Source organism: Limulus polyphemus, unplaced genomic scaffold, assembly GCF_000517525.1.
Source record: "Limulus polyphemus unplaced genomic scaffold, Limulus_polyphemus-2.1.2 Scaffold3540, whole genome shotgun sequence".
NCBI lineage: Eukaryota > Metazoa > Arthropoda > Merostomata > Xiphosura > Limulidae > Limulus > Limulus polyphemus.
Window position 1 is genome coordinate 46,869 of NW_013669150.1, and position 13,201 is coordinate 60,069.

Genomic DNA, 13,201 nt, shown 5'->3' on the forward strand with positions numbered 1-13,201 from the left:
ATCACTGCTACCCTAATTAATTTTTCACATAATTTTATTCAACTAAAAAAGATCACTGCTACCCTAATTAATCTTTCACATCATTTTATTCTATTAAAAGATCACTGCTACCCTAATTAATCTTACACATCATTTTATTCAATTAAAATATCACTGCTACCCTAATTAATCTTACACATCATTTTATTCAATTAAAATATCACTGCTCCCTAATTAATCTTACACATCATTTTATTCAATTAAAATATCACTGCTCCCTAATTAATATCTCACATCATTTTATTCAATTAAAATATCACTGCTCCCTAATTAATATCTCACATCATTTTATTCAATTAAAAGATTACTGCTACCCTAATTAATATCTCACATCATTTTATTCAATTAAAATATCACTGCTCCCTAATTAATATCTCACATCATTATTTTATTCAACTAATAAGATCATATAGCTGTTAGCTGTAACAGAGGTAAAAAGACAACATCTAGTGTTGCTCTCACAGAGAATTGAAAGTTATAACTTTCCTATACTGAAAATTTATTTCCAATAAGTACTTCCCTTCGCTCACAAGATTAGCTATTCCCATTCAGTGCTGCCCTCTATATATATGTGAACTTTTTTGAATGCATGCCACAAGCATTCTGCTCCCTCCTATTGGAATCTAGTGATTTCAACATGTCTCTCTGGCAAATCGTCATGCATCACATCACCAATGGAGTGTGACATAGTCACGTGATGCATGTGACTCCCTCTATACTCTTCCACCAAACAAGCACTTTGAGTTTCGCAGAAGATGGAAGCATCAGTTTTTGGTTGGGATGAAGGGTGGGAAGTGTGAGGGAAATGAAATGGAACAATCCAAAAGACAGAACTTCCTCAGATAAGATATAATGAGGGACGGCAAAGGAAGATACCCGGAACAGTCCACCTTCCTCAGCTGTGACCCACAGCATAAAGAGTTTGATTGAGGGAGAAATATAGATAACCATAAACATGTATGAGGACTTATGTTGATTGGTTCACTCTAAATCCAACACCAGGCCACGGGGTACTGACATCCACATGGCGGTAGGATGAGGACTCCCAATCGAAGGGGTGAACCGCACTTTCAACAGTTCAACTCCAGTAATTGTGTAAATGGTATCACAGGGCCACATCATCCTGTAAGTGATGGCTAACTCCAGTGTTTGTGTAAATGGAATCAAGAGGCCACATTATCCAGTAAGGTGATGGCTTGACTCCATTGGTTGTGTAACTGGTGTCAGAAGGCCATGTCTCATCTACACCAACAGAATACCACCACCCTACTCTTGGCTGAATGGTTTTAGACCTTTCTTTGTGGAACTCATTCAAGAGGATGTCTCCATGGTGGCTTGAAATTGGAAAGTGGTAAGGACTCCCACACTCCACTAAAAGAAAGGAGGGTGAATATGTAGTGGAGAGTCCAGAGGAATGTCATCACTGAAGACTGTGCAATGGGTGACCTCAAAACCCTATTTTGAAAAGCAGACCATATTGATTTATTCAATCAAGGCATGGCAGGGATGGACAGCTATCCCTTCTGCTTCACCCATGCAGTCCATGGATGGTATATTCCAGAACAGTCATGTTTATGAAGTAAAAACATCACAAGGTTATTCACCTTCAAGCAATTATGTGGAATACCCATTTTACTAGTGAGCATTGCGGAGCCATGGAAGAGAGTGCAATTCAACATGGCTGAACAGTGCAGTTTCAATTGAAGGATACCTGGTTAGGCACCCCTCGCCATGAAGCAGGATCCAAATAGTGACTAATGAAGCAAGGGCCCCAGAAAGGAAAGAAATAATGAATAGAAACTTACCCAGTTAGAGTCACACCGAAGTATGAAAACAATCACAGGTGGTAGATGAAAACCCAACGAAGAAGAAATCGCAATATGGTGAAGATAAGAGGAGATGAATATATTAGGTGTACTCTTCATGCCCGAATGTAGGAGTTCTCCAATGGCTAACAAAAAGGAGATGCCAGAGAAAGGGTAAGGATGTCGAATCTGATGAGAAAACACCTGGAGGAAGATGATAAAGGAAAGTAAGCCAATGGGATCAAAAGCCAAATACAATTGGTGAGGGAGGAAGGAGAAAGATGTTGACCCAAGGAAAACCACCTGGGAATAAATAGGTGGGAGCAGGCACCATGGAAAGAAGTCGTATGGGCAATAGAAAAACAAAGAGCACGTAGGAGTCTATCCAGATTGGGGGGAGGGGGAGGATAAAGACTGGAAATGAAAGGAAGGGAATCAGGCAAAAGGAGGAGTTATCTCCCATAGCCACCGATGTCTTGGGTAGGAAGGAAAGATCTGGAGAAAGGAGAAGAGAGGGAGTGGGAAAAATGTACAAGAAACATCATGGGAAATAAACCCGACCTCAGACATACACAAGCATAGAGGAAAAGGAAATATTCTTGAAGGAAAGGTGAAACATGGAACACAAAGAAAATGATGCAAACAATGGTAAAGAGAGGGAAGAAAGAATCACAATAATATCCCAGTCAGAATGGTAGGCAGTTAGGGAGTATGACTAACCCGGAAGGAATGTATGAACATAGTAAGGATAGACGAGGTAAAAAATTCTGCGGTATTGGGAAAATACACACAAAGGTATGGGACAATGCTGCCCAATAACCCAAGATCAAAGGGACTGAAGACCCATGGTCGAAAAAACAGGGGAGAAACTCTGCCACCCAAGACACAGTGGTTCAATCTGCGGAGATCCACGACTCATAGATTAACTGCAGAACACTTTCCATTTATGCCAATAAACGCCCACTAAAGAAGAGTGAATGGAACAAGCTAAAAGAACATTACCTGCAGGTATAAATTTGATCTCCCCACCAAGGACTGAACAAGAGTCAAGCATGAAGACAAATGATGCAAATGTCCAGATGAAGTACCAGCAAACGAAGTGGAAGAAGAAGGGCAGGAGACAAAGTAAGAGGAAATTGAGGTGAAAGTTAGAGCAGGATAAGTTTTTGGGAAATCAGGATTAATCTGCCCATTAAGGAGCAATCAGAAGGACCTAACATAGAATGGTAGGGACGAGGGAAATCACCCATGGAAGTAAGAGGATGGGGGGGGGGGCAATCCCAGCCAAAGTCATCAACAGCTCTATCTAGAGTAGAGAAGGCACAGGATACCAAATAGAGATAATGGGCAGTTAAGAGATGTAGTAAAGGAATCTATGTGGTGAGAATCCCATGGAAGACAAAGCCACTGGAAAACGAAAAAATTGAGAGACCACTCTGATGGATAGAATGTGTCAGGATGAGAAAAACAAACTGTGATCTATGCGAGAGCCCCTGGAATATGACATACAAGGATATGAATATTGTGGGTGGGGGCCCAAAAGAGCATATCTTATATGTGAAAAGAGAGTAAGTGTGAACAGGTTCTATCCACAGGAGCAATGCCCCCAAAAAAGGGACAAGAGAAGACAAGACCATAAAACCTTATGAATAATTTACCCAAAAGCAAGAAGCCATGTGAGGAGGGAATGAACTGAAGATGGCAAAAAAAACAGCATGGAGGGAAGAAAGAGGAGGTATCCCTCAACAAACTTAAAATGTAAAGAGAACACTAAAGAAAGGAAAATATGAAACATTAAAGGTATATGTATGAATATATATATAATATATGTGTGTGTGTGTGTGTGTGTGTGTGTGTGTGTGTGTGTTGTGTGTTCTAAAATGAATTATTCAATAAAAATTTAAATATTAAACAAATTATGTTTATTACTAAAGTAATATTAAGTATGATAAGAGGTATAACAATATGAATAAAATTCTAAAACTATCTAACCATTACAATAATGAATAAGAATCACCAATCCCCTGCTTTTACAGGTTGATCCTGTATAATAAAAAAATTACCTTCATAAGACGATCCAAGAGTTCTGAACCATTTTTTACATTCTGGTCAGGGTCTGCTGCTAGCTAACAGAAGCAATAAAAAATATAATAGTACAGAAATGGTAAAACACAAACACATTGCTTGCAATGAATTCTGACTGATAAAAATCTCTCTTCTAGACAACAAAAAACCCAAATGAAATAGTTTAACCTCCAAGATTCTTTGTGTTGCTTTTTTGTTTTCAGAAATCAGTCTTATAGTAAAATGTTTATTCTGTGAAACTAATGTATTTCCTGTCTTGAAATATTTTAGTTTTAGCCTCACAAGTTGGAGTTCCAAGTTTGATCATGCAGTTTCCAGTACTGTACAATTTGCAGCTCTCACATTTTAGTTAGCAGTATACTACTTTTGAAATACCTATATTCAGAACAAAATGAAATTAAAACATATTATGTCTCTATATGGCAAGGCTATTAATCACATAATATCCAGATTTTATCAGTGACCAAGAAGAACAGACACATAGATTCCATACTTACCATTATGTGGACATGAAGCTAACAGATATAAGAAATTCAGATGAAATAGCAAACATTTATATTTCCCATGAAAGAAAGAATCTATTCATTCTTTGGACAGTACACTTGACTTGATTCTGGTGTGTCTGTTTACTATTCATAAACAGACAGATCAGAATCAAGTCAAGTGTACTGTCCAAAGAAACTATTCATAAACAGACAGACCAGAATCAAGTCAAGTGTACTGTCCAAAGAAACTATTCATAAACAGACAGACCAGAATCAAGTCAAGTGTACTGTCCAAAGAAACTATTCATAAACAGACAGACCAGAATCAAGTCAAGTGTACTGTCCAAAGAAACTATTTATAAACAGACAGACCAGAATCAAGTCAAGTGTACTGTCCAAAGAATCTATTTATAAACAAACAGATCAGATTCATGTAAAGTGTACTGTCCAAAGGACCAAAAATAGGTACAGGACAGAAGCTGCCAATGCAGGTATTAGTATCTTTTTGATAAGGTTACTTTGAAAAAACTATATAATTGAGCAAATGTATATTGCATTAAGAAAACTTTTCTTTTCTACTGTTATTTCTTATGGAAGTAAAACAATGCTAACTTCAGGAATATTTACTGTGCAGGCAATAAATATGAAATATTTTTATAAAGTTTGCCTCAACTATATGTCATTTTGATCCTCAGTTATCTATCTGACAAATTACCCACTGTTCATCTGCACACAGAAGTATCTTATCTTACAGGAATAAAGGGGCTAAATCAGGTTACATATTTATCACTCTAAAACAGTTAACATGTAAAAACTCTTATTAAAAATATTTTATCTTTTCAGGAAAGTGTGATCAAATAGTAATTGTTAGATACACAATTTCATGATACAGTAAAACAGGATATTTATTTTGGATACTACACTGTCCTACCAGAAGTCATGAGACACCTCTGATTGCAATAAAATTTGTGTGATGACGAAATATGCAAATAGTTTGGACTATATAGGTGATAAGTGGTTCACTTGGAAGTCATTTTGAAATTGTATGCCAAACAATGACTACACAGAAAGAGCTAACAGAATTTCAGATGGGAAGGATAGTTGGATGTCACTTGGGCAAAATGTCTGTACACGCTATTGTGCAACAATCATTCCCAGGTCGACAACTGGCAACGTGCTAAAGAAATGGAAGTCCACAGGTGATGATGAGCCCAAGAAACGACCAGGTAGGTGTAAAATACTGACTGACAGGAGCTGATGCACCATGAGAAGGCTGGTTATCTCATCTTTCCATCAGACCCTAGAGAATCTGTGTTTGGAGAAGGGAGCAGCCACAGGCAGTCCTATAAATGTTTTCACAACATGTCAAGAGCTGCATGCCATGAATTTTCACAGACAAGCTGCAGCCCACAAGCCATTGATAACAAAAACAAATGTACAATATCGATTGGCATGGGGCAAGGCACACCGAACCTGGATCGTGGATCAATGGAAATCAGTCCTGTGGAGCAACAAGTCACGCTACATACTCTTCCAGTCTGATGGATGTGTTTGGGTATGGAGGATGCCTGGAGACTGATTATTACCCGAGTGTGTTGTCCCATCAGTGAAGTTTGAAGGTCAGTCTGATGGATGTGTTTGGGTACGGAGGATGCCTGGAGACTGATTATTACCCGAGTGTGTTGTCCCATCAGTGAAGTTTGAAGGTGGAAGAATCATGGTCTGGGGGTGCTTCTTATGGTATGGACTAGGTCCACTGGTCGCAGTGCATTGATCCATGAATGCCGAGTCCTACAATGATGTTCTGAACAATTCTGTGTGTCCTAAATTGTGGCAATTTTATGGTACTGGCCGTTACACCTTCCAACATGATAACGCTCCATGTCACAAAGCAAGGATTGTGAATGCATGGTTTGAAGAGAATAACATCAGAACACTGCAGTGGCCAGCACAGAGCCCCAACCTTTGGGACAAACTAGAATGCAGAATTTGAGCAAGACCAAGATGGCCCTTTTCAATGATGGAGCTTACTAATGCTTTAAAAGAGGAGTGGAGCACAATACCACCAGCTTTCTACCAGAAATTAGTAAACAGTCTTCCATGACGCATTGAAGCAGTCATTAAGACCAAAGACGGGCCAACCCGCTATTAATTTCTTGGAATAAAGACATGTTATATTCTTAACTACCCATGTCCCATGACTTTTGGTAGGATAGTCTATAATCTCATGATACAGTAAAACAGAAAAGGTTATTTTTATGGGTTAATATAATCTGAGAACTGGAAGAGGATTCCATAAACAATAATAAAGCTCAAATACCCCACCACCTGGTTAGGATAAAAACTACACAATGGCAACTCTTCACAAACCTTAAACAAAAACTGTTAAAACAACAAACTAACTAAGAATGTTTTACTTAGACTTGTTATACTGTTTTTAATTTTAAAAATGATTTGTTTAAAAATAAAAATGTTAAAAGAAGTCCTTAAAATAAGAGTCAAGATGATAAACACTAACTCTGAAAAACTGTAGTATATTTTGCTTTTTTTCTTTCTCATTTCTTACCTTGCTTAGAGCATCAAAGATGTCATTAAAGAATGGTAAAACAGAGCCTCGAGCAACTTTGACAACATTGTAAAGAGCTTCTGCTGCATAGTACCGAACCCTACTGTCCATGTCATTAAGGCAGAACATTACGGGTTGGACAAGTTCATCAATATATTGTGATGTTTCCTAAAAATATTGAAGTATACCATAGTCCTAATGGTAGGTCTGAATACACAAATTGTTCTTTTTATGTTTACTACTTATTCAAACTGCTAATGTATTGTGAAATAATAAAAATAGTTTTGTTTTATTTAGTTAGATATAAATATTTTCCCTGTTTAGCTTGATTTTTCTTTTTTCATACTTAAAGCATTTAATTCTTCTAAGATTCTAATTCTAAAAATTCTAAAATGACTTAAGCTCCAGTTTATCCTAAACAATGACTTAATATTTATTTTAGTTAGAGCAAACAATAAAATATTACATTGTCATAATCAGCAGATACACATAAACCAAATGAAATTAGCATTAACCTTTAAAATCACCACTGGTTTAAAAACATTTTTTTGTCCTTCAGTAATTGCAATAATACATAATGATTGAAGCAGCTGTATAGAATTTTGTACAATCTTACAATCATTGAATTACTAATTAAATTAATTTCAAATATTTAATAAAACTAGTCTTCTGGAATAATTATTAGAAATCATAATTAATTAAATTAAAAAAGGGATACCAAGTCTTAGTCACAATAAACGTAAATCAGTAATTTCTAAATAAAAAATGACTGAAAACTAATTCACAAAATTAGTATCTTCCAAAATAGAAAAGCACAATACCAGATTGCAGTAGTGTTTTGGCTTATTAATAAGACATGTATATAAAAAAGTAACAAGTAAATAAAAAATTATATCAGATTGGAGAGATAAAAGGAAAAAGAAAGTCTGCAAGTATTCTGATATTTTTCTAATAAGTGACTAGTAAACAGTTACAGTATTACTTAAAAAAATTTTTTTTCTTATTCCCCTAAAACATATTGCTATGACATTCAACTAAATCAATTATTCTTGTGAGGTGGCTGAAAAAAAAACTAATGCTACAAAAACTGGGTTTCAACACCCACAGTGACTAGAGCACCGCCAGTAATTGGGTAGTTTTATCTTAACAACAAACAAATTATTCAGTAATATTTTAATTACTAGGACAGTTGGAATAATTGGAAACACTAATTTCAATTAGTTGATTATTTCTGTGACCTTAATGAATGTAAGAGTAATTATAATTACTGGATAGTTGAAATAATTGAAAACTATAATATTCAGAAACAATAGTTGATTATTTACATAACATTAATTGATGTGATCAATTTTTATTAATCAATTATTTTATTATTACCTATGGGTATCAATTCCATTGATTAACTGCCCAGCTCTACAACACTAAAGGTGTTTCATAATTTCTACTACCCTTTACCAGAATAAATGACCCAAGATTGAACATAGACAGTTTGTGTGTTTTACTGAAATTTCAGGCTGACGAGTCTGTATTTTATATAATTTTAAAACTTTTTATATAACTTCCTTAACAAAATATTCAGCATTCTTTGAGCTATTCTCCAAATCTTAAGGTACAGAATTCTATTGAAACTCAGCCATTGCTATTGCATCTCTACCTAACTTTACACCACTGTCTTCAATTACTAATGAATTCTATAATCATTCACTTCCTATCTTTAGAGCTAAACCTAAAGTTACTGGCAAAGAAGTGATTTTTTTATTAACTTTTTAATCCTAGTCTTCTTCTCTGCTATTTACTTGATTCCTTGCACATAAAACATCACAAAGGAATTGATAATTTAGATTTTAATTAAGGAAATAGAATTCACGTAAAACATCAATAAATGTATTATCCTTTCATATATTAAGTTTTCTTTGTTTCCTTTTTTCTGTTTAGGCTACTTCTATGTCTAGGTTGATCCAAAAGATCCTCCTAGAAAACAAAGAATTTCAAATCTGACTTACTTTTCCAAGAGCTATTGCTATTGCAGCAAGTCCAATCAATCCTCCTTTCTTGCTGTTAGCATTAGATGAAAGAGCAAAATCTTGGCCAAGTACCCACAGCAGCCGTTTTATCTGGCTTACGTTATTGACAGAAGCAAAATCTTTTACCATCCTGTGATTAAACCAATTATTTTAATCATTTAATACTTATTCAAATCAAAATAACATTGTTACAAACACATTATGCAAATGTTATAAATATGATTTTAATGTATTTTGAGAACTTTAAATATGTATAACTAAAACTGATAAAGTAGTGAAGTGTATCACAGACACAGATAACATGCTCCATTAAAACACTGTATAAAAATAGAGCAACATTTTTTAACGAGGTTTATTATTTTCAAATAACTATGAACACTATAACTGCAATTTACCAATAAATAAAGTTCATTCCACCACTCAGAGAACTTATAGTTAATAATAACCTTGAACTGTCAAGCCCCTTAATTCTTCTTGCCCCAGAGCAAAAAAAAATAATCCAAAACTCTTAAATCACTTCTTACAGCTTAAGTGACTTAAAATGTTAAATGAAGCATGGACCTAGAGAAATGATATAAAAATAGTTTCTACAGTACAGACAGAAACAGAGATTTGTCCAAATAAGTTTATACAAGTTATACTTTCTACAACAATCCTATGCAAACATTGAAATTCTTAAGTAACTTTTCAGTGTGTGTGTGTGTGTGTGTGTGTGTGTGTGTGTGTATATATATATATATATATATATATATTCAAACTACATGTATTAGCTTTACTAATAGATCTAGAGCTGGGTCTAGCTCACTGGTCATTGCTCTTAGAAAACTAAAAAACTATCCAGTAAAACATTTTAAGTGTGTACTGTACATTGGAAATAAAAGTAACCATCAGTTCTGATGACAACCACAGTTGTACGACTTTGGACTTTGAGTGATAAGGTAAAACGTTTGCTACGCTCATCACTCTAAGATCCAGCTAAATGTGGATACTTTGCCACAATTTCAATGTTGCTTGGTGATGACCAGTTTGAGTATAATCATATGCAGGGGTCCCTCCATGACTGACATGAGAGGTCAGATGAAAAGCCAACCTTTTTTTTAGCGAGGAAAAAAAAACACTTCACAAATGAGTTACAGAGTGATTTCCAGCTGGCAAGTACCTGTGATATTTGTTATGTCCATCACTCTAAGACCCAACTAAATGTGGATACTTTGCCACAATTTCAATGTTGCTTGGTGATTACCAGTGTTGTCTGAATTTAAAAATTTTAGTGAGGAAAAAAAGAAAAAGATTCACAAATGAGTTACAAAGTGACTTCCAGCTGGCAATTACATGTAATTTGGGGTTACTGTTGAACAAAAAATGACACTAGTCTAATTTTATCGATTAATGTTAACATAGCTCTTAATGTACTGAATTTATGCTGTAATTGATTCAGGTGGTCCTTAATAGGATGTTGAAACATGTTGAAATAAGTCAAATGAGTTTATTATCTCTCGATACAAATCACTATTGTACATCTCACTTGGAATATTTCATACAGTTTTGGTTCTTCCTTATGTAAGAAAAAATGAGTTAGTGGAACGGGTTCAGAGAAATATAAATATAGTATAAACGATAAACTACGAAAACCTTCACTTGTTTAAGCCTAACTGATTAATTACTTCTCTATTTCTATAGCAGCAGCTTTCCTCTTTTCATAAAGCTTGTCGTTCAATGCTCTGACACATGCAGCACTCAATGGAGCAAAGTCTTTTTCTGTCATTTTGAACTAAAAACACCTCCGAGGTTAGCTTCTGAAAAATTAGATAACTGTTCCACCTAAATACTGAAAAGACAACTTAGATGTCACATAAATTTATAATAAAGTCATATACACGCTTCAAACCTTGAACCACCTGTCACGAGACAAGGTTTTATGTGCAGTAGTCCAAATCACATCAGCGTTATATAATGCTTGTACGAAACGCATAAAAAACTGTAAAATATATCATATATAAACATTACTCGCAAAAAATAAAAATAAGCAAATAATATAAATTTCACAATTGAGTTAGATTATAAATTAAAATGTTTCTTTTCTGCTGACGAACTATTGAAAAATCAAATATATCATCGAATTCGACAGATCAGCAATGAAAATGCATACTTAATTTTGGGACCTAACATTGAGGCTTTCTTAGTGATGTTACATTCTATCTTTATATAAAGACAGCCATTAATAACTGCCTAAATAAAACACGTGATATTTAGATATTTGCATAACAATAGTGACGGATACGACAGATTACTTATGACATGTTATATGTTTGTGGTATTAGTGACTTGATGAACCGAAGAGGTGGCCCGGTGCATAACTATTATTTTCTTACTATCCAGAAATGTACAGTCATTTTTATGAGATGTCTTGAATTATTGATGTATTTCTATTTATGCCCCCTCTATGAAGGTGGATTAATAAAGAAAAAACAAAACGAAAGAGCATTCAGCTTGCAATCTGTGGGTCGCGGGCTCGACTCTAACTTTTCGAAATGAGGTACGGCAGCCTCAAACAAACAAGCAAACTCAAGAGTTAAGTTCAAGCAAGAAAAAGGAGAGTGGATACAAATTTTCGACCACTTTATTCAACAACTAAATCTGAATGTGAACGTCACGACGTTGACCTATGGCGGATGCAAATAAAGTTCGAAGGGTTCATCCAATCCTTCTAGAGAAGTCAATGCGTCATATTATTTTATAAAAAGAATGGTTAAAATCAGTAAAAAATCTATAACATTGAGGCATAAAATATGAAATTGAGAACATTTCTGTTTAATTATTCCATCGATAGCTTAGCAGTAAATTTACGGATTTACAATGCTAATATACCGGTGTTCGATACCCCGCGGTGGATATGTCGCTACACAAAACTATTTAATTACATGCAAATGTTCAATAGAAATTGATTTGTTGAAATCTGTTTGACTTTTAATTACATTTTAATAGAGCAGGCATATTTTGATCATCCTGTGTCGATATTTAGATAACAAATTCAAATATATTTTGTATGTTTCTCCTCAAATCGTTGTAAAAAGAAGTTGTAATATTCATGTACACTGATCATCTTATAGGTAACAAAGTAACCATGGATAACAGGAGAAATAGAAGAAAAGTTATATGGAATTGAAACAAATTTCTGGTTATGATTGAGTTGAATAAAGAGACCAAACACAGTGTAGAATGTACAGTAATCTTTATTTATGTTCAGGACAAATTAAAGTTGGGGAGTGCAAGCAGAATGGTACCATGCGTTTTATTTTATTTTAGTTAATACCTAAAGTTTAGAAATTTCTGTTTTTTCAGTTGAGTTTGGTCATGTTCAGAATAGTGTTTTGTGTCCAATCTTGGCTCAAGCTTTACCGTATTGTTGCGTCAGCGAGTCACATGACACTGTGACGCAACGTTTCTAGAACTATCATGTACTTTATCGAATGTTCAAGTTCTTACTAGAAATAGGTTACGCGGATATATATATAGGAGGGGACAACGTGACGCGGTAAGGTGTAGACAGTGAGTAATTGAACTGCAGTCACAGCGTATTGTTGAAGTTAACGTTCGTTCGTTACAGTGTTGTTTTAGCGCGAGTATTGAGATTAAGTGTATCGGTAAAGTTGTATTCGGAAATAATAAACCAGTTTTATTAAGTAAAGACTTGTGTCGTTAAAGTTTCGTTGGAACGAAATTACGGAAAAATTAATTAACAAGCGGAGACGTAACAGTATGTTCTAGTATTAAAAGATAGGTAGGTTTTTCCCTGCTAAGTTAGATTTTTAGCTTATATTTTTGCAGCACTTAGCGATTTTGCAGTGATCTTAGACTTATGATTTCGGAAAGATTTTACAGAAACTTTTAGAACTTTGATAACGTTTCTAATTTTGTAACTTTTGTTTTGCCTTTATTTTGATTTAATTTGGATTTAGTTTTATAATCAGTGGCCGTTTGAGATGGAAAAAAACAAGCCTGCATCAGACAAACTCAAAAGCAAGACTCAATATTGTTACGTCTCCGTTTGTTAATTAACTTTCCCGTAATTTCGTTCCAACGAAACTTTAACGACACAAGTCTTTACTTAATAAAACTGGTTTATTATTTCCGAATACAACTTTACCGATACACTTAATCTCAATACTCGCGCTAAAACAACACTGTAACGAACGA

At 34.7% G+C, this 13,201-nt stretch overlaps 1 protein-coding gene across 3 annotated transcripts in view; it reads right to left on the reverse strand.

The window, feature by feature from the left end:
- The window catches only part of LOC106469551 (protein VAC14 homolog), a 33,950-nt gene extending 23,013 nt beyond the window's left edge, over window positions 1-10,937 (reverse strand). For 2 of the 3 annotated variants that reach the window (XR_002612871.1, XM_013930047.2), the window contains exons 1-4: window positions 10,669-10,937; window positions 8,984-9,134; window positions 6,981-7,148; window positions 3,908-3,970 (exon numbers count right to left, since the gene is read on the reverse strand). Coding sequence is in view for 2 of the 3 variants with exons in the window: in XM_013930047.2 (XP_013785501.1) it covers window positions 3,908-3,970; window positions 6,981-7,148; window positions 8,984-9,134; window positions 10,669-10,769 (483 nt within the window). In the remaining variant the exon portion in view is untranslated. The remainder of the gene's footprint in view (window positions 1-3,907; window positions 3,971-6,980; window positions 7,149-8,983; window positions 9,135-10,668) is intronic. The other variant, XM_022398091.1, reaches the window with a different exon arrangement.
- Window positions 10,938-13,201: the final 2,264 nt, after the last annotated feature.